Source organism: Cyprinus carpio, chromosome A6, assembly GCF_018340385.1.
Source record: "Cyprinus carpio isolate SPL01 chromosome A6, ASM1834038v1, whole genome shotgun sequence".
NCBI classification, from domain to species: Eukaryota; Metazoa; Chordata; class Actinopteri; order Cypriniformes; family Cyprinidae; genus Cyprinus; species Cyprinus carpio.
In genome coordinates, this window is record NC_056577.1 from 187,657 (window position 1) to 210,422 (window position 22,766).

Genomic DNA, 22,766 nt, shown 5'->3' on the forward strand with positions numbered 1-22,766 from the left:
TGTCTCCTTTGAAGACATTCATTCATTTTTTTTTTTTATTTAATATTGAAAATAGAAAAATTTGAAACTGTGTCTTTTTTGTTTTTATAAAAAAAATAAATGAAACAAGATTGCTTTTTTATTTTTGCATTCAAAGGTAGAAATGAAATAAACAGCATAATAAATATTCAGTGTTTACATTTGGGTGTTAATGAAATGCCCCCTTGTGCTGATTAGTCAACCAAAGATCAAACCGTGTCGTCATCAGTTCTTCCTCAGTTCCATGCAGTAGAATAATAATCCTCTGCTGCTACAGGTGTACAAATTCTTAAAGTGTTTATTGCAAATACATTTCTTCTTTTTCTCATCAAACAACAAGACTAATGAATGGCTCGACACAAACTGTACCAGGGCAAAGCCTAAACAGGGCTTTCTTCTTTGTAGACCTATACATGAAATGGCATCACTTGGTATGAAAGGGCATGACCAAGTAAGTTCTAAAAAAAAAAAAATCATTAACAAAATACAAATGAACAAATAATACACAGATTTACTTTTATACAGACTTAAATGTATTTATTTATTACATTGAAGGCTATATGACCCTCACATTAATGGAGAGATTATTAAAGGGATAGTTCACCCAAAAATGAAAATTCTGTCATTTTTCACTCACCCTCATGTCATTCCAAGCCTGTATACATTTCTTTCTTTTGCAGAACACAAAGAAATATATATTTTGAACGATGTTGGTAACCAAACTGTTTTGGTTCCCACTGACTTTGCTCAAAATATCCTCTTTTATGCTTCACAGAAGAAAGTAAGTTACACAGTCTTGGAACTACATGAGAGTGAATAAATGGTAACTTTAGATTTTTGGGTGAACTATTCCTTTAACACTTTCCCACTGTATTTGTCACAGTGCAGGATTAAGTTAACTGCAAAAAGCTAAAGGTTATTTAAATTGGTGAAAAACCTAAAGCAGTCATATCATTAATTATTATTATTATTATTATATTATTTTTACTTTGGCAAAACCTAAATAGGTTTTCATGACTATTTTACACCGTGTCTTTAACCTTTAGAATTAAACAGGCCATATTTGCTGCAACACCCTTAAGACACCTAACAGCCTTTTGGCATTACATTTTTGTTAACCTGGCACACTTCACACTTCATGTGCAACACAAATTGTTGCTTTCAGCCTGGAATGTTTAAAGGACCTCGATAAAAGCGTTTCTAACACATTTTTGACTTGGGTATTCCAGGATGTGCAGAGCGTCAGGTGCTACACAAAGCTACATTATACCCACATTACTCTTATCATTTGTTCTTTTGCTGTTATTAATAATAGCAGGATAGTATGAATATGTGCTGTTTAAATGTATTCATCTGGCTGACATCAGAAAGAATCTTAATTAATTATTATTACATATTTCATGTCATTCAGAAGCCATATGAAGTTATAAAGCCCTCAGTCTTGTATATCAGTTAGATTTTTTTTTTTAATCTCTGCAGTGTGATTTCTCTCTTTCTCTCTGTCTGTCTCTTCCCTGGGGTTTCAGTACCATGCCAGCATTAATTAAAAGTCTCTCCAAACTGGGCTATTTATATCCACGCCTTCATCAAAACAACCTAATGTACCCCACAAAAGAGGCTTTTTGGATGGGGACATCCCTCAACTTTTTGATCAGAGTAACGCCTAATAAATCACTGACAGAATCAGGATGGAAAAGTGTGTAAATTTTTACTAGCTAAATTGTCTCTGCTTTAAATGGTTCAATTGCACTTCCCTGTCTGCTTAGCCCCTCAGCCCTGCTCTCAGAGGAAGCAAGATCTAGGAAATCTATATTCATCCCAGCTGGAAGTTTTTGCCACAGTTTTTTTTAAAGCATCATGTTGTATGTCTCAGCATAACACTGAATACACTGCCATAGCAAATCATTGGTTTATAACAGCCCTGACTAAAAAGTGCCTCTAACTCACACACATACAGTATGAACACACACAGATGTCCTTTTCAAAGCATTCCCTGTTGCTATGATACCACAGAGATGGTATTAGCATTGGATATTAATTGGATTTCACAGTTCAGATGTGACTTTCCAATACAGATTAGAGGAGGACATCAGGCAGGGTGTGTGTACTGTATGTGTGCATGTGCACGTCTGTAAACTGATGCAGTAGCATATTTTTCAGAAAATGCAATGCAGCAGTTTTATTGCTTACAGGTCTCTATGAACATTTGTCATAATTATAGCATGTGCACACACATGCACACACTCTGTTTGTACTGGATGGTTTAGTGAGCACCATTTTACTGAATGGGATCCTATAAATGGGATCCTATAAATGAAACACCGTTCAGCACCTGGCCTCAGGAATCCAAATAATTGTAACACTGTGTCACATAAATTATTTCCCCCCACTTCATTTCCTTTCTGGCTGACTGGGTTTGGTCTTGACAGTGTGTGCTGGTGAGCCAGAGCAACTGGAGCAAATAAAACCTTTCTCTCTTCCTCTGCCTTCTCCATATTTCTTCCTGCACGCCTCTCCATCAAACATAATTTGTTTGAAAATTTCACTTCCTCTCTCTCATCTGGCAGACAGGTAGTAAGCAATTAAAACAGATGCTGGCAATGGATTGCATTGATGGAAATGAAAAAATGAAAAAAGAGGGAATTATTGAAAGAAAAGAAAAAAATAGAAGGAGCCTCACTTTGTTCTTGTCTGGTTGGTGAGGTGTGGTTGAGTCGGTCTAATGAATCCATGCTGCCCTCTTTCAGCACGTAATCGAAGCTCAAGATGAACATCATGACAACACCCTCTTCGTTCTTCACTGGAATGATGTGTGTCGCACATAGGAAGTCTGATCCTGCAAACATAAAGTGACAAAAAATGTTATTCATTATCTTTTGGTTTGGATAGCAAATCAAATTCAACCATTAAGTTCAGTGAGCATCTTTGCATCTTAAAATGACCATTGACCACGGATTATTAAGAGGCATCAAATTAATTAGCAGAAGTGTACAGATAAATAACCAGAGGCAGAAGGAGGATATGGAGAGCAGGTTATATTTGCTACTTTACCACATAAACAAACATGCAGTTTTGGGTGTAGATGTTGATGCTCATTCAGTGATTTGATTGACAAGTTAAGGATTCATTCCTGACAGGCAAAGATGAGGGTCGCCATGGCAACTATAGGGCAAGACAGCCCTTGAGAAAAAGCACAATGGAGCCATGGCTCTGATCTGTCTTCACATTTGTTAGAAACCTGTGGATTTGAGTTGATCATTACTGGGGCACAATAGTTGACATGCTAATTAGACATTGGCCTCCATCTCTAAAGACGCAATTATCCTCATCATTGTCATAGCTATTATCATTCATAACCATCATTCAGTTTTTTCAATGCATTCATATGAGCAACTGACTTACAGTAATGTGTCATTGGCACTGGAGTTTGAGATGCTGATAACCACACAAGATTACAAACACTGCCACTGCTTTAGCATAAACTCCAGATTCTTAATAGAGTATTAATCTTCATAGACATAGTTACTGGCACTTTCCCTGTATTTCCTATTTCTTCATCTTCTATTTTTTTTTTTTTTTTTTTTACAAAAAAACAAGCACATCCCATGTTCTTTAGAGAGAAACTAGATTATTAAAATATCTTCCAAGGAGGCCACAGGTTGACAATTTTTTTTTCAATTAATATATTATTATTAATATAACTGAATGTTATTATCAATATATTAAAACAATTTAACTTAACTAAAATGCTAAAAACTTAAGAATCACAAAAATAATTGTTAAATATTTTACCTCTGACACTCCTAGTTTCTGTTAATAATATATTATAGTTTGCTCCCTGATCACAGTTTATTTAATGATATTGCTGGTAAATAACAAATTAGCCTTCTAAATTTTACTGTATTCAGTCATGTCCCAAATTTTGGTAAAAGCTTGGCTTGAGGTATATCTGGTTGCATATGCCAGATAAAATGAATAGAACAAACAGTTCCTGTGGCTCAGTGGTAACGCATTGCGTTAGCAGCACAAAGATTGTGGGTTTGATTCCCAGGGGAACACGTTAGTTAAATAAAACTGTTAGCCTGAATGCACTCTAAGGCCCCATTTACACTACATGGTTCAAGTGACCCAATTCTGATTTTTTTTCTCATGTGGCACAGATCGGATATGACCGGTGAACGTGGTAAGCAGGAAAAAACTGCATGGATTCCGATTTTTTTCCTCAGATCGGATTCAGGCCTCATTCATATGTGGTAATAAATCGGATATGAATCAGATACGTGCATTTGCGTGTGCCATGTAAGCAGACAAATCGGATATTCCCCAGTAAATGCGAGTCGTACGTCATTTTTTTGTTGACTTTTCAAAATATTGTGGAAAGCAAAACACTGTATAATTTTATTTGCATCTGCATCCATTGTATTTCGTGCTGTTTTACTTCCTTTTCCAGGTCAGAACGTCTACGTTTGGTAGTTTCAGCAGTGTATAGTGTAAATGCAAAAAATCGGATACGGGTCACTTTTAAAAGATGATGTAAGCGGGTCATCAAAAAATCGGATATAGTCAGAAAATCGGATTTGGGCATCAAGACCTGCCGTGTAAATGCAGCCTAAGTTGCTGCTAAATGCATAAATGTAAAAAACAGCTCATACCCCCCCTTTTTTTATAATATAATAATTTGTCATCCTTAGTAAGCACCTCCTTTCACTGACTAATTTTGAGTTGAAAGAGTTTGAAGTTTTATTTTATACTCTACACAGTATATATGAAAAGTTGATCTCTGTTCTACTGTGTCACATCACCAACGGTCACTGTCACTCAAAAAGATGGAAACTGCGACTTCAGGTCTCTGCAAATCACTGTCAGTGTGATCGCCCTTTCAGGACGATGAGTTCATCTGCTTTGATAGCTACTCTTGTCAGTTTATTGAGAATTATCTCAGCAACAATCGGAAAGCAGTACACAGTTTACAGTGACAAGAATTTGATTCGACAAGAGTTTGATTATTCTGGCCTGCAGGAGCAGCCGTTGTGTGTGAGCCTGTAGAATTAGCTCAATTAAGAATGAACTTGTTTGAATGATCGGCAATCGCATATCAAGTAGAAAGACACACACAGAAGAAAGAGTGGAAGTTGTGTTTTGTTTGGCCCTGTGAGTCTATTAACACTGCAAATCTGAGCTTTCGTTTACCACACACACCCCAGCGTTTCTCTGTCAATCTGTGATATTATTAGCAGCTGTGCACACACACACACACACACACACACACACACACACACACACACACCACAGAGCTTTTGCAATCAGCACCTGCAGAACATCTATAATGCACACACACACACACACACACACACACACACACACACAGACACAGACCTGAAACTAATAACAGCAATCAGTGCTTAAAGAGCTCAGATAAACAATATCATCATTATGGCAGCTACAATGACAGAGCTCAGAGAACAGCTTCATGGTTATATATCATCTTGGAGGGTTTTTTGAGCTTCTGTGCAGTACTGCTGTATACATTTGCTCAAAAATTAATTACGATTGACATCAAATCAGTCTATAATGTGTCCAGTGACCCAAAATTTTTCAAACTGGGGTCCCAAGGGGTTGTTGCAGGGTCTACAGAAATTTTTAAAAGAAGTGTAAAAAAAAATAGAATAGAACAGAATAAGAAAAAGAGCATAGAATCATCACTGTTTCAGAAATTCATGAAAATTCAGAAATTCTTTTTTTTAAATGAGAATTGTACTGTATTGTTAGCCTCTCAGTAGGTTTAAGTGAAAAATATTGCTGCCTTTATTTTGGGGGTTCCCACAACAGAATCATTATATTTGAGGGTGCCATTCAATTTTTTTAAATACCCCTACTGTAAAACATGCGATCTGGCTCAACTATGCTCAGATTCAAAATTAACAGAGTGTGAAAACTAATAGAAATTCAACAGAAATTCAATCCAAGACATCTGAGTTTCAGAGTTGGAATGTAATGTGTTTAGCCTCTGTCAGACGGAACAGCTTTGGAAAAAAAAAAAAAACTCACAAATTAACATTTCTTCACTTTTAGTCAAGGTAGACATCATATTTCATTAAACTGGAATAAAAATGGGGCTGTGAGGGATAGACACTAAGGCTGCATTTACACTGCAAGTGTTAATGCACAGATCCAATCTTTCTACCAAAACCCACTTTATACACCACTCTTATCCACATACACTCAATAAACAACCATTACCGCCCAAAAGTATTTAAATTAATTCCTGCCTAAAAAAAAAAAAAAGGATTGTTTGCAGTTATTGATTTACTATGCACATAGTAGACCCTCAGGTTTTGAATGGCCATACTATTACAATTATTTATATAATTCACGTTGAGTGGCCATTATTATTTGCCAGCATAGGCAACGGCTGTCATGGAAGTTTTGCAGCACAAAATCCGACTGAACGGATAAATAACGAAAAATAACGGTAATTTTCATTCATAAGGCTATTTTATCTACAGCTCGTTAGAGGTAGAATTCTTTAGTGAAATAAAGTAGCGCCAAGATTACATTGATTGAAATTAATTCAAATGAATTAACGAGAGAGAAAGAGAGAATGCACAAGTGAGTGTGAAGTTTGCTAGCAAGTGAAGCATGTTGGATTAATTACAAAAACTATTTTCGCACAGCTGTATAGACTAATTAGCAGCCAGGACTGTAAAGTCTTAAAATGAATGATACAGATAAAGTGTAATAACGAATTTAATGTAATCTGTCCCTCTCTTTCTGCAGTTGACGAATGGAATACAAGAGGCAGGTGTGCACAGAGAAAGCAGGCTATGACCCTCCACTACATCACTGTCAATATTACCGCATAATACAATACATCCTGGGACAGGGAGAGAGGTGCTGCACAATCACTCAAGGCCATGAGGAAAAATCTGTAAGAAAAGCATTTTGAGCTCCAGTAGTTCGTTTTTATATTTTACCATGTCACACTCTATAACAGCCTTTCTGCCTCTACATCTTGAATCCACTTCCTCTTCAGAAAACTAAAAACTGTCTGTCATGTTCACACATCTCTATTAATAAAATCTAATAGTGACAGAAATAAGTACTATAAAATAATAAAGACTAAAACCGCAAAGCTGCTACAAGCTCATTTGTACGCTACATTATCCTAAAAGGTATGTAATTTTTAACATAAAAGTGCTATCTAAAAATATCTACTAAAAGATACTGTCTACAATGAAGTGGATTTGGATTCTTTGTATATTGGCTTAGCTCTGTGTGGAATAGAATTTATTGCATGACTGATCTAAATATCCATTTTACAGCAGAAAATGTTTGTGGAGTGCAACAACCTGTCAGTTTTAATCTCAAACAGTCTTGGTTGATTATGTTCAGCATTAACCTAGGTGAGAGGCAAATTGAGGAAACCATCAGGCTTGTTTGTGTGTGAGTGTGTGTGTGTGTGTGTAGACTGAAAGGACAAGAGAAGCTTAAGAGATTAGCCCTATGGAACTGAATAAGTGCTTTAAATGCTTGAATTTCTTGCTGCTGTGGTGCCACTTTCAATGCATTAGGTAGTCTAGTAGGGCAGATGAAAAATCTTGTAAATTTTTATATACATATTTATAAAAATTACACATTTTTAGTATACAGTATATTATTATATTATACTATATTATTAAAGTTTTATATAAACCAATTTTCCTTTGATGAATGTCCACGAAGGGATCTTTTTAATTAGTAAATAAAAATGTCTTTGCAAGATGTAGGACATCAGTAGGACACACAGGACAATTATTTCTAGTTCTCGGTTTGAGAAAGTGTTTGATGGTAAGGGTCTATGTTCTGTGTATATGGCTGGGAATATACACACACATAAACAAACATACACATGTTTGTGCAATGTGGACTTACAGAGGTATTTTAAAATCGCTTCATTACCATGACCTCCATAAATAAAGAATGAATCTGTTGACCCAGTGACGTCTTAAAGGAAATGTAATCCTGATACTTGTCTTGAGTGTGTAAAGCAGGAGAAACCACAGTCAAAACTAGCAAGATACACTGAGAGAGGGTAACAGGGCACATCAAGCTCTCAGCATTAATGAGTTTAAACTATTAAAGAGCTAAGTCATATTAACACTGCTATTCAATTGGTGTAAAAATAACAGACGTGAATTTATCTGAATACTGGATTTGTTGATGATCAATACCACCAGTATCTCCACTGTAAACATATTTGTTTTCAGGTAGCCTAAAAATGTGATTTTATTTGTCAAAAATGTTATTTAATATACCTGACAAATTAGGTTACAGCAACAAAAGTCATTTTATGGGTTAAATCAAGTAGGAAATAGATTATAAAAAATTATAATGCCTGCATTGTTTCATTGTTATCAAGATACTGTGAGCTATTTCTACCTAATCTGACCCTTATGATCTTAATTCTTGTAACCATATATAGTCAGATTACAGATTACTTTGTTACTTACTGTATTTTAACCCAATATTGTCATATTGATTCAGTCATTTTAGATAATAAATTTGACGTGAATAATACCAGTATATTCAGATGTTACCACAAAAAAAATCAATAACAAACACACACACATGCTAAATAAACAGTTTTATCATGTAATACAGAAACACTGGGTCTCACACACTAACAGTGTGCATACACAAATTTGTGTGTGATATCTACGTACAAATATTTTCATGAACAAATCATGATTCATCAATAACTGTTGTAATAAAATGAAATTTTAAATTTACAAATAAAAAAAACAAAAACATTAGGAAAAACTGAAATAGCATATGGCTTTCTAAACGGGATTGCTGAGAAACGGAAGGCTGTGTAGAGACCCCTTTTTCATTTTGGCTGTGTTTTAAACAAATTATGGTAGTTTATTTAGAATACTCCAAACTCATTAGCATTACAGCAAAGTTAAGAACAATTTTGTGTGCATGTGTTGTGAAATAGACAATGTTTTGGTGAGAAGTTCTCCCTTGTTAATAAATATGAGTAATCTACAATTATTAGTGAATGAGACCAACTGACTCGCTGGTGCATCTTATTTGCTTGACTATTTAAGTGTGTTAAATAGAGTTATTTTTTTTCCAAAGATTTGTAAGAAAGTTGGACATTTTTACTTTCCATGCTGAACAATCTGCTGTTGACCGTGATCATAGCCACACTGTTGATTAGCCAAAGAATAAATGTTTCTCAAAGGAAATTCTTTCGTCTTTGATATAATAGTACTACTGTGTAAAAGCAGCACTCTTATAGTAGTACAGTTTTTAGCAGCATTTTTATGGTTTGATCATGGTGTTTTCTTCCAAGCTGCACGATCAGGCTACCATCACACCATGAGAGTAAAAGAAATTCAGCTCAGGTTGCAATTTTCATTTCTCACACATAAATTGTGTGTCCTGAGGTGAACTATGTAATGTGTAGGAGAAGAGCTGTTAAAGAATTTTGCAGCTCTTTCACACTGGTTTTCCCCTTCAATTACAGGAGACACAATACACAGTATCACTGTCTGTGTGTTAATTTCTGTAGTTACTTGAGATGTTAAGCATTCGTCCCGTTAAAGGTTGAGAGTATTTTGGCCAAGATAATGCATTTACAGTTGCACTACTAAAAGTTTTGGATGAAAAAGCAGCTCAACTCTAAGCAGGAACTCTAATAAATAATGGCTGACAGATCATATGAATCACATTTATTCCCAAGACAATATTCCCAAGTCCTACCTTAAGGTCACATGCTTTCTAGTCGGAAGGGGATGATCATTCTGTTTTCTATAGAATGAGGTTACTGAAATGATCTGAAGGTGTGTGTGTGTGTGTTCATTTTCTTCTGTATATGAACAGTATTAAGCTCAGTTCTTGTTTCAAGACGATGGAAATTTCATTAGAGTCAATTTCCTCTATCAATAATTAAACCTACAAAGCTTGTGGAGACTTCTTTAAACAGAGTAATCCATATGCACCTACACACACACACACACACACACACACACACACACACACACACAAAAGCATTCACACTCACCAATCACACCTTTTAAAAACAATACAGAAAAGAGCAATCATACACTTCATTCGGTCTATCTTTCCTGTTTTTCTTTATGGAATTGGGGACAGTGATGTTTCAGGATTCAGGATTCAGTGATGTTCACTTTTATCATGCATGATGTGCTTGTTTGCGTTTATGTGAAAAGTTTTACATTACGTTTATGAGTATATCATGAATGTATAAGGTGAGGAAACTGTCTGGCTGAATTATTCATTGTCTCCAATCTCAATTTCCCAGTGAGGACATCCAGTATACACACACACACACACACACACACACAAACTGGTTCAAGCACTGTGACTGATTGGTCTTTGAGGAGCGTGTGAAAGGTTGGTTATTACTGTGCTACAGGAGAGAGGGAGGGAGTTCAGCTTCCTGACACCCTGATGAATGAAGCTGTCCTTCAGTCTGCTGGTCCTGGCCTGGAGACTCCGCAGTCTCCTCCCTCCTCCCAGATATAATGATTGTGGTGCAAAAGAGCTTATTCAGTCTGATTAAAGTGACAAAAATCTCAGAGAGCAGTTCTTTATTTAAACTGACAGAAGAGGTAGTTGAATGAGGTTGTGGACAGACCAATGCTGCACAAAGTGTCTGGTGCAGGTCACAGTGTGTTAGTGGGAGCTGGGGGGGGGGGGTCTGAGGTTCAGAGTTCAGTGGTGCATGGGGAAAAAGAGTGGAGGGGGCAAGGTCGGGAGGGAGTTCAGCTTTCTGACTGCCTGATGAATGAAGCTGTCCTTCAGTCTGCTGGTCCTGGCCTGGAGACTCCGCAGTCTCCTCCCTGATGGAAGCAGACTGAAGAAGCTGTTTGTCAGGTGTGTGGGATCACCTGCAATGAAGATGGCTTTGCGAGTGAGACGGGTTCCGTAAATGTCCTGGAGGGAGGGGAGAGAGACACCGATGATCTTCTCAGCTGCTCTCACTATGTGTTGAAGAGTCGTCCGGCATGACACGTTGCAGGCACCATACTACACAGTGATGCAGCTAGTCAGGATGCTCTCAAGGGAGCCGCTGTAGAAGGTGCACATGATGGGGGCCGGGGCTCTATCTCTTCTCAGTTTGCAGTGGAAGTAGAGACGCTGCTGTGCTTTCTTTTTCTCTCTTTTCCAGTGCTGCGGTGTTGTCGGTCCAGGAGAGGTCCTCTGTGATGTGCACACCCAGGAACTTGGTGCTGCTCACTCTCTCCACAGTCGCACCGTTGATGATCAGAGGAGCATGCTGAGTGTGCACTCTCCTGAAGTCAGCAATCTCCTTCGTCTTCTCCATGTTCAGAGAGAGACTGTTGTCACTGCACCACCCGGCCAGGCGGCTCACCTCACTCCTGTAGTTTGTCTCATCTCTGTTGCTAATGAGACCCACCACAGTTGTGTCATCCACAAACTTAATAAAGAGGTTGGAGTTGTGTGACGGTGTGCAGTCGTTGGTCAGCAGAGTGAAGAGGAGGGATCTCAGCACACATCCTTGGGGGGCCCAGTGTTCAGTGTGTGGAATGGTGCTGGATGTGTTGCGGGCGACCCCGTACTGCCTGAGGTATTCCAGTCAGAAAGTCCAACAGCCAGTTGCAAAGCGAAGTGTTGAGTCCCAACTGGACCAGTTTGTAAATGAGCTGTTGAGGTATGATTGTGTTGAACGCTGAACTGAAGTCTATGAACAGCATTCTGACGTATGAGTTCTTTTTGTCTGTATGTGTGAGTGCTGAGTGGAGGGCAGTTGTGATGGCATCATCGGTCGAGCGGTTGGACCGATATGCAAACTGGAAGGGGTCAAGGGAGGGGGGAGGGCAGACTTGATATGGTGCATGACTAGCTGTTTAAAGCGAGATGTTGAAAATGTCTGTGAAGACATCAGTAAGTTCTGCTGCACAGTCTCTCAGTACACGCCCAGGGATGTTGTCAGGACCTGGAGCTTTGCATGCATTGATCCTGCTGAAGGATCTCCTCACAGTGTCTGGGGTCAGCGTCATCAGCTGGTCACCAGGAGGAGGTGGAGTCTTCTGTGCAGTAGTGCTGTTTTGTGTGTATTGTATATCTTGTATGAGTCTGCTTACTAAGGTAGCTTGAGTGGCTGAGTCTTGGAATGCGTATCAAAGGCTTTTACACTTTATCTTTTAATGATTGGGCAGAAGCATGAAGTGACCTTGTGTAACCACATGCAGACTAAGGGTTTGTTCACACTTGTAGTTCGGTTCGTTTGGTCCAGATCATTTAGTCCTGGTCTGCTTAGCTTTCACATTGGCATTGTAAAACCGAACCTAAAGGCATAGGGATATGTTCACAACGTGATTGATTGACTTTTATGACATAGATTTTGTGACGGAAAGTTTTGAGTTCGGCTCCTATCATGTGCACCTTCTACAGAGGCACCATCGAGAGCATTCTGACCAGCTGCATCACTGTGTAGTATGGCGCCTGCAACGCGTCCTGCCGCAAGTCACGTCAATGCATAGTGAGAGCAGCTGAGAAGATCGTTGGTGTCTCCCTCCCCTCCCTCCAAGACATTTATGGAACCCGTCTCACGCATAAAGCCCTCTGCATTGCAGGTGATCCCACCCACCTGTCACACAGCTTCTTCAGTTTGCTGTCATCAGGGAGGAGACTGCGGAGTCTCCAGGCCAGGACCAGTAGACTGAAGGACAGCTTCATTCATCAGGCAGTCAGAAAGCTGAACTCCCTCCCGATCTTGCCCCCTCCCCTCTTTTTCCCCATGCACCACTTAACTCTGAACCTCAGACCCCCCCCCAGCTCCCACTAACACACTGTGACCTGAAGTAAATGTTCTACTTTTAGTGTTATCTGTATGCACAAAGGGTCTGAGAGTAACGCAATTTCAATTCTCTGTATGTATGTACTGTACATGTGGAAGAATTGACAATAAAGCAGACTTGACTTGACTTGAGAACCCGCCTTTTTTTATTCAAGTATTTTTTGCTATAATATCGAAACTGAAATTTGTAAAATTTCACTGGTATCTAAAATGTTGGTGCCAACCTTATGTATTAGAATACAAGTTTACATGAATCAAAAACAAAGAAAACAATACTTTTTTATTTAACTATTTATATATTTATACTTTGGTGAGGCCAGTGAAAATCCCTAGCATTCAGCCCTGTTCAAGTCAAAATATTATTTTACATCACTGAATTAACCTAAATACATTAGGTTATTCCAACAAAACAGAATCCAAGGGTTAGATCAGATAGAAATAGCTTCTTAAGCTTTTAAATAGGGTAACACGCAATATGCACACAAACTCATAATATAGCCAGCTCTATGATGGTCAGTATGCATGTTGTTATAAGCTAAGACTAGAATGAATATGGCCTGTTGTTTTGTAGAACTAAAGATGAGGCCAGTCATGTTAACACAATCCCAATCTGACTGTTGAGCTCATGGGTTCAGAATGACTATCTGTATCTCTTTACAGAGCTCTAACCCTGATCTGCTCAGTGCTTCTCTAATTCAACTCATAGTGATGAGACAAGGTTTGCAGTCTGCCAGGATGAGTATATGTGTGTTTACAGTCTGGTAGAAATAAAACATGTCAGTATTTTCCCAAACAAACCTGTAATATTCTTGTTCCTTTCACAGAGTGTTAAAAGCATTCACAATCTGACAAAGCATATTACATTTGTGGTAATAATAATAATGACTAGTGCTGATAGGGTTAGTTTCTGCTATATTGCTGTGGGTGAACAGTACAGCAGTGCAGTCTGTGTCTCTGTTCCCCTGAGCAGAGACTCCAAACACCATACCTACCAAAAGCACAAGAGCTATAAATACCTCTTTCTGTGTGTGTGTGTGTCCTCCTCTCTCTTCTGCCTCTGCCAAAGTGAAACTGTAACATTTAATCTGCTCATAATAGAAAGAGGATCTGCATCGACAGATTTCAGTTTCACAGAATTAAGATACAAGATACAGAGGCACAAGTGTGAATAATTCTGATTTCATTAGAAAGTGAATCCACATAATCATGTGTGCTAGAGTTTGTAAAGAAGGGAATAATTTAGTCAGATGTTGAAGCGAGTGAATTTTGAATGTATGAACAGATTGTCATTATTTGCCGTTCATCACCTGATTTCTGTACTAACAGCATTTATACACCCTTTGACACAGTTGTGTTCGGTCTTTAAAATGACTGGTACATGGAGCTGCGTGCTGATTGGTGGAGCCTTGTGTTAATAAACACAGCTCATTAATCATACAGAGAGGCCTGCAGGGCAACATGACAGCATATGTTCATTAGCTAAGCAAAGAGCAAAGAATAAAAGACAGAGAGAGTCATGGGTCACTCTTTTCCAAACACGTCCTCATCTGACAATATACACAGTCATGAACCAACACTGTTATTTCCCCCAAACAAAAACCTCAAACGTCATCTAAAAATCATCTCTGATCACACTTTATAACTTGACTACAGCAGTAACAAAAAATATAATGGTTAGCTGATCGATGGTTCATGCACTTTATTATATTTTTTATTGTTATTTGTAAGAATACATTCTCAATATGACTTATTCAAGAACAGCAATTTACAAACAATTTACAAAATGTTTCAAATATTCCAAGGAAAGCACTCAGAAGAGAGAAGGATTCTGAGTAATGGATTGCAGCATGGCAAATGGATTTAGCTGAATTATATTATTTATTTTATTCCTATTGAATGAATTAAATCCGTTGCAGCAGGGAATTTGCCATGCCAGCAGTGTAGGATAACAGTGTCCTCTCAGACAGGAAGTCTCAGAAGAATTATGCAGGGCTATCACATTCTACTGCAATATAAATGCTAAATAAGGCATGACCCATACTCATGAGGACTGAGCTTTGTTTGGTACAATTCAGTGTGTGTGTGTGTGTGTGTGTGTGTGTGTGTGTGTGTGTGTGTGTGTGTGTTTGAGACTAATGTAATTGAATAAGCTCTAATGTGACCACACACTCTTAAAGGTTATTCAGTGGTTCTTTGCAGCAACCCACTTCAGCAAAGAACCCTCTTCTAATCAAAAGCACCCTATGTTGTATCCACCTTAATTTTTAATGTGAAAGTAAGCCGTTTTCTGTGAATGTGCGAGACTTCCGGTTCATTAGCGCTGTAGGGAAATAACGAGAACAATAATAAAGTGCAGTAAACAGTAAAACTGTTTGCACCACAAACCAGTGTGTTTATAATTAAGATAATACAATAAAATAATATGGTAAGATACACCAGTTTGTAATATCAAGCAGGAAAACAAGCTGTTTTGTACAGCTAAAAATAGCTGAAAGCCAGACACATTAAATTCACAAATGGCCAAGCCACTCTTCCAGGAAAAATAAGGTGGATAGGGCACTTGGTTTGGCTATATGATTCTCTGAAGATTTTAAAACGTTCTTTATGTTGAATTATAGGTTCTCCAGATCAGTGAATAAATAGATAAGACCAGACAAATAAGAAAAAATAATTTAAAAATATCTTTCTTACTCTGAGATTTTTTTTTCCTCAGATTTGTGATTAGACAAATTATATGGAGGCATAAAGTTGGCTAAATTTAATTTGAAATGTAATATGCACAATGGCATTTGAGTATTTGAATTTACATTTCCAACATACATACTGTATGTGCAATATTTTTTGCAAAAATGAAAATGCAAATTCAATAATATAATTTGCATTTGCCATTTCTTATTACCATTTAATTTAAATAGTAAACTGAATAAGTGATAATGTGTTAATGCAATAAGAGTAACAAAATAATTTTCAAATGTCATTTACACTCACAATTTGTAAATCCAGTTTATATAAAAAAACAAATTTTACAAAAAAACTTTTTCTAATAATATTATTTTATTATTATTAATAACAACAAAAGAATGAAAAAAAATGAAGAAGGTAGGGAAACAGGGAAAGACACAGATGCTTTCTAAAAATGCTACACGCACCTGCTCATCATTCACAGTTTAATGCATTCACAGCAGAAGCCACTGAAATCACTACAGAGAGCAGGTCCAGAATGTGCTGTGCTACGGCTCAGTGAGAGGGGAGTAGCCTCATTTACACCTCAGAGACAGAAGTGAATTTATATGAGGTCTCTGGGGTGGAAACCAACATAATCACATGTCCATTAGTTTATATGTACATATGACGTATAAGAGACATACAGAACAGAGTCAACATTGGATAGCGCACTATTACGAGTTTACACTTTCAATTAAGAGGGAGTGTAATAGTTGTGGTTATGATTTCCACGCTGAAGGAAAGAGGTTTTTGCCCTGACAGATCTGAAAAAGTAGAGTCTCCCATTATATTTCTCCAAAAAAATCATCATGAGAGATATAAACTAAGGATGAAAAATTAAGACGGGGAGACTACAAGATGCATCTTTGCATGCACAGCAGTAACCAGATGAGAAATATAAGAGCAGAATATTGATATTATTGAATGAGAGAATTATCAGTGGGCGGACAGGGGCCTGGTTTGTGCTGTTGTAAAGAAGCTTGACTATGTATTTATTTAAAGTATTAAATGTAGTAATTCATATAACCTTCTGGGACTAAGCAAATAATTTTAGAGTATATTTGTATTTTCTATATTTTCTTTATATTTTGTGTATTGAGCATATTTGTCACATATTTCCTGATAAATACACTCACTTTTGTTTTTTGTTTTAAACTGACTGACATAACAGTTTAAAAATTATACAGGAAAAGAGTAACCAAGTTGTATATTATTTTGCAATTACAACTGTGTTTGACTGATTTACCATTTTCTTGTAAATTAACATACAGTAGCAAAAAAAAATCAAAGCAAATTATAGAGTGCATTAGTGCCCACACACTTTCTCAGTGGCATTAGTTCTGCGGCAGTTCCCATTAATTTTTCTTATAGGGGTTTAAAAAAAAAAGTCTTTGTTTTGTCTTTGCCATGAACCAAGCCAACCAGCTACAAGGCCATAATATAAAACTTTACAAACAGTACAAGACTTAACGTCTTTAATGAGGGAAATAAACTACAATGCCAGAAAGCACTGTATATGACATAATCAAATTAAAACCATGGAGAAATAAAAAAGTAGTTGATTATATCTATTGAAAAAATATATTTTACATTTAATAAAAAAAACCCATCATAATAAAAAATAAGCTGAAATCAAGAAAATGGATGGCTTCAACTGAAGTAGGCTACCTCAGTTAACAAGCTTGAAGCTCGCAGAAGATCTGTCTTTAAAGGTTTATAAGTTATTATTAAAAATCAGATTCACTATGGAGAAAATTGACTTTTTGCTTCTGGAACCCAGCTGTTGCACACTATAGCCTCTTTTACACATAAAGTCTTTACTGGTAAATAGCATTTAGAGATCATGTTTGAACAGGGCCTTTTCAAAATTACAGTAAATTCTTAGGTAAAGCAAGTTGTAATATTACCATCAAATTACCGTTATGATGCTATGTTAACAAAGTATAAGATTACTGGTATGAGCACATACAAGGTCAGGATGCACTTTTGTAAGAAGTCATAAAATCATACTATCATTGCTATGTAATGTTTAAAGTAAGCTCTGTTAAAAAAAAAAAAAAAAAAAAAAAAAAACGTCTCATGACCCTACCTTTATTGCCATTTGCAGCACAGCACCTCTGCAGTTTGATACTATTGTGCAGCGTCTCGTGTTTTTAACCTATAGCAAAAACATGTTCTGTGTGATGGACCCTTTCCACCTGTCACTGAGAAGTCAAAAAGATGTTGTTAAATTGGACAGATGTGAAACTAAAGTGCTTCTACTCAACCAGGCGGATGAAGACAACAGCGCAGTGTTTAAAGGTCATTTACGATGACTGGCATCACAGAGTTTACTAGTATTTTGGAGCTAATGTTTGAATGGTCCCTTAACAGTAAAAAGCCAGAACACCGCTGCTTGTGTGAATAGCACATTTTTGTATTTAGGGAAAAAAATCAATCTGGTAATTTTACGGTAATTTACCAGATTTAATGCGTGTAAGGGGCTTATTATGATCTTGTACAAGAAAGAACAAAATGTCCTCTGTTAGGGACATGTAGTCTCTCACTACAAAAGACACTAGAGCTGAACAGGATAAAAAAAGATTTCAGCTCTGAGTAGTTTCCCTGTGATCTGTAGCAAAATTTTCGAAGACAATAGGAGCTGTCATTTCAGTGCTGATTTTAACTTCCTCTGCAATAATTCAAACATGCTCTGTCTTTTACTGTCTCTGTCTCTTTCTCGCTCTCTCAGTTTATATTCCATATCCCAAGTATCGGTTTATTCCTAGAAAGACCATATAAAAGGAAATAAAGGTACTATTCAATAATAAAAAAGTGACATGACCCAAAATACATTACAGTGACTAAAAGAAAAATACATTGGAAAGTGTCTTCCTCTGGTGTAAAGAACAGAAATTTGACTCACAAATCAAAGTACATCATTAATGTGGAATTTAAAGCTGAAAAGTATAATTTCTGTGCCACTACTATCAGCAAATGGAACTGTAAAAATTGTAAATCCTTTCAAACAGGTTTAACTATCCCTGTCTGCCACTGGTCATCAACACATGCCCCCCCCAAACCTCAATCTATTGGCTAAGAGATGTTTATATGTCAGGCTAGTCGGGATAATTAAAAAAATAATATCACGGCAAAAGTGCGAATCAACTTAATAGCTTACATATAATTGTTTAATGGCATATTTTCTGCAGCATTCTGTATAAAACATTCTTTTTCTTTTGCTTTAGAGTGGTCATGAACTGAAATATCAAAATTCCCTTGATCTTTTGACACATAAGAGGTCATTGTACTATAAAAACATCCTGTAAGTTTCAGAGCTCAAAACTTTCGTTATTTATGCATTTTTAAAGGTACTGTATGTTAGTTTTTGACTCTACTAAAGCATAAAAATACCATAATATGTTTGCAGATATTTAAGAAACAAGTTATCATAATTGTTTATCTGAAAAACAATGCTACAGTCAGTTATTCTCCTTTAAAAATGTGCATTCTCTGTTTTGGTTTGTGAAGTGCACTCGTTCCTGTTGGTGTTGTCAATCTGGCAACCTGCATTTTTGTCAAGTCTGAGGAAGAGGGGCCAGGTGAAAAAAAACCCTCTGGAATTTTTTGAATTTGGACTGAAATACCTAGTTCAACCACTCTGTGTCAATCCTACATACAGCACCTTTAACCTAAAATACAGCAACGTCCATATATGAAGGATCTAGGCTTTCAAATATACACATATGTTAGACAATCATAGCAGTGCACTTTACTTCTACAATCCTCCATGCCTGTTCAAACAGAGCGTTCCGATGAGAGGCTCAAAACAGAATAGAAAATAGCACATTACTTCTAAATTATGTTTTTTATGTAAAAATTTTGATAACATTATAAGTAGACCTCAGAGAACAGTACAAAATAATAAAAAGGCAGTTAATGGCCCCTTTAAACACTTTTTTCCTTTCACTGAGGTTTCACATGGTGATTATAATAAGCAAAACATTAACCAAAACATAACATTTAGTAAGCATAACCCACATTCTCAGGTTCATTGAACTACTTTAAACAAGAAAAGCTCACACACTCACCGTCCTTCCGGTGATAGGTGATCTCCACTTTGCGTTCCTCGGAGCCCAGGAGAGCCTGTGCTACCTGCGCAATAGCGTGCCGCTTGGTCAGCTGTCCGTGCAGGAAGTCACAGGTGCATGGCTTCTGCATGATGTCCGGCCGGGAAAAACCTGTCATCTCACAGAAGGCATCATTGCAGTAGATGATGGCACAGTTCTGGACACGTGCATTGGCTATGACAAATCTCTTGTCTGTAGAAACAGGCAGAAAAGAGAGTTACTACGATAAAGAAAGTCTGTCTATGTAGTAGAGGTGAAAAGATATAGTAAATAATTTTTAAAGCTTTTATAAAAATTTTACTTTTCCTGCCATATGTGCACTTGTGCTTTTGGCAGCATGTACCTTTAGATTAGCGAATGTAGGATTGTAAATATAAGTCATCAGGCCAGTAAGCCTTGCCAAATTTTATTACATTACATTGACAATGTTTACATGGACACTTTTTGTTTAAATCAAAATTAAATAATTCTGATCGATGAATCTGAACGTAGTGTTTACATGAATGCTAAATAAAGTGATCGGGTTTATAGTCATTTATATGTCATATTATATATGTTTATAGTGTTTATATGTCCCAAGCTTCAATGTCAAATTTGATCTTTTGACATGCACACAATGCTCAAATATTCAGAGTTGCCCGATGTTTGCACATACTATTCTCCGACCATTGCTTCTTTTCTTTGCTTTAAAGAGCAGACTTAATATTTATCTATTTCGGAACCTAATTAGGAGACAACGCGCTCATGAAGATTTGTGCCGTGCTGCTTTTATCAAGCAGTAAAATCACCCATTCCCATGGCCAAAACAAGCAGTCTGTGGATGAGAGTATGAAGTGAGGACTGATGGGATGTTGTTCTGTGCCACTTCACAGACGATGAGTGGAAGGAGAATTTTAGAATAACATGACAGTCATGACACATCATTCCACAAAAACAACAGCTCCTTCCACGCTTCACCTCATTAGGCCATTTCTTCGTCATTGCACATGCGCAGTACTTTCCGATTTACATGTCCTCTCGATCGGATTAGAAAAGGTCTACACCACACTTTTCAATCCGATCAAAATTGAATTTCGGATTGAGCTCAGTCGGATCGATTAAGCTTTTACATGAAGGTTTATCAATCCAATTGAACCACAAATCTGATTACTAATGGATTAGTTGGTTACATGTGCTTGTTGACAGTGTGAATAGCAGTCTCTGCTATTCAAACCAATAAGCATTAAAAAAAAAAAAAAAAAAAAAAAATTGCATTTGTAGGTAAATAATTGTAGAACCTTCCATCCATGCATGATGGAAAGAAACTTCAATGCATCAATAAAATGTGAAAGTATAGAACAATTTAAAGGAATATTTAGGGTTCAACACAAGTGAAGCTTAATCAAGAATGTATGGCATTATGTTGATTACCACTTGTCTCTCCTTTTCTTTTAAAAAAACAAAAATCCAGGTTACTATGAGGCACTTACAATGGAAGTTAATTGGGCTCATTTATATTGCAAAAATACAGCCACAAGACAAATAATATGTGTTAATGTGATTTGACTAGGAAAAAAACATTTAGTAACCTTTCTCCTGTTTTTATAGTTTTATTCAAATATATATTATAGTTATATTAAATTCAAACTGTAAAAACGATTTAAATAGCTTTACAGCTCAAATTTTAACAGAAGAATTGATGTACAGTACTGTATAGTGCTTTCACAAAATAAGCTTCACTTTTTTTTTTATTCCCCATAATCGGCCCCATTTATTTCCATTTTAAGAACCTCACCTCTTCTTCTTTTTAAGGAAAACTCAGGACAAGCCAAATTAATTTTTTTGTGGTAACCAACACTGATTGAGATGAACTGAATCTGGCATATTCCTTTAAAAAAGATTTGCACAGGTGGTCTTGTCAACAAATGTCCTTAATGTTTTGTCTACCAGAAACTGTCCTTCTCTATTAACAGTTATATTTGAGAGAAATCAGCAGAGACAGTAAAGGCATGGAAGAGTGATATTTTGGCAGTGGCCACTGCACTGGCCCCTCAGCTGAGTGCCTGCGGTAGTGTGAGTAAACACATTAACACTCAAACACAACACAAACGGTGACATTTTCAGATGCTGACATGACGTTTGCTGTACACTGGATAACATAAACGGAAAGTTTACCACCTACTGGAGAAAGACTCCAAACTCTATCCAAAATCTATTGCGCTGTTAACCACTTAACTAATCAATGTTTACATCAATGCGAAATGGTAACAGTACAACGCTAATTAATCAAAATATCTATTTCTAAGTTGGGACATAGAAGTAAGGCTTAAATAAGTTGTTCAGTCAGCGTGTAGAGGTAGGCTACATTCTCACAGTTTAGAGGTCACAGTCACTAAACAATAAACCGCAACTGAATCGCATCACATGCAGCTTATTGTTGCAATGAAATAAACAAACACTGCTGCAACATCTGGAAGATGATACTCACTTTGACCCTCGAATTTGCGGATAATAATCCCGAGAAACGTGTTCTGTGGCGCAACGTGACCCCGTCGCACCGGCATGATTGACGGCTGGTTGTGCGCGAGAGCCGATCGATCGCGCGCCCCTTTAAAACAGCTGGATGAGCTTCACGAGCACAGCGCGAGGAAACGCGTTTCTTTGTGATGGGTCATTCCGGTGACTTCTTCTCCTTCTCTCCACCGTTAGATGGTCGCTTTCCGAGATTCATTTCCGTTTTTGTCTTCACCGGTAGTCGTTGTTTGAAACGAAAGACGAGAAAACGAGGCGCTCTGTGAGGAGGCTGCGGGTCTGAGCAGCATCTCAGTCGAACTGAAACGGCCACAAACGGACAGCAGTGACGTCTGTCTTCGCGAGGGGACCTGTGCAAGGAGATGCGCGAGGAAACGGTATCTGTGTTGCGCGAGAGAAGCCCGAGAGGAGGGCGCAGTTCACACGGATCGCTCTCCGCAAACCACGTCAAACAACACAACACACGGGGTTTTCTTTTTCCACCTTTAGGATATCCATGACAGTGAAATTAAGAGCGGCTGCGACTACATTAGACAGGGCAATTACAGTGTTATCTGGATCTATAAATTAAA

The 22,766-nt window shown here is 37.3% G+C and overlaps 1 protein-coding gene across 1 annotated transcript; it reads right to left on the minus strand.

The window, feature by feature from the left end:
• Positions 1 to 2,585: 2,585 nt before the first annotated feature.
• LOC122134252 (potassium voltage-gated channel subfamily H member 7) lies at positions 2,586 to 22,766 on the minus strand. The gene is made up of 3 exons (XM_042757463.1): positions 22,151 to 22,766; positions 19,645 to 19,875; positions 2,586 to 2,854 (listed from the first exon to the last, which is right to left on the minus strand). Exons 1-3 carry the CDS (start codon positions 22,224 to 22,226, stop codon positions 2,601 to 2,603), a joined length of 561 nt encoding a protein of 186 aa, XP_042613397.1. The 5' UTR covers positions 22,227 to 22,766; the 3' UTR covers positions 2,586 to 2,600.

What these genes read in the sequence shown, in the direction of transcription:
- LOC122134252 (XM_042757463.1), bottom strand. Translation starts at nt 22,226, where the DNA reads ATGCCGGTGCGACGGGGTCACGTTGCGCCACAGAACACGTTTCTCGGG. An exon ending in CCGCAAATTCGAGGGTCAAA is followed by an intron (nt 19,876 to 22,150) that starts GTGAGTATCATC and finishes CTGTTTCTACAG; the next exon opens with ACAAGAGATTTGTCATAGCC. An exon ending in CACCTATCACCGGAAGGACG is followed by an intron (nt 2,855 to 19,644) that starts GTGAGTGTGTGA and finishes TTATGTTTGCAG; the next exon opens with GATCAGACTTCCTATGTGCG.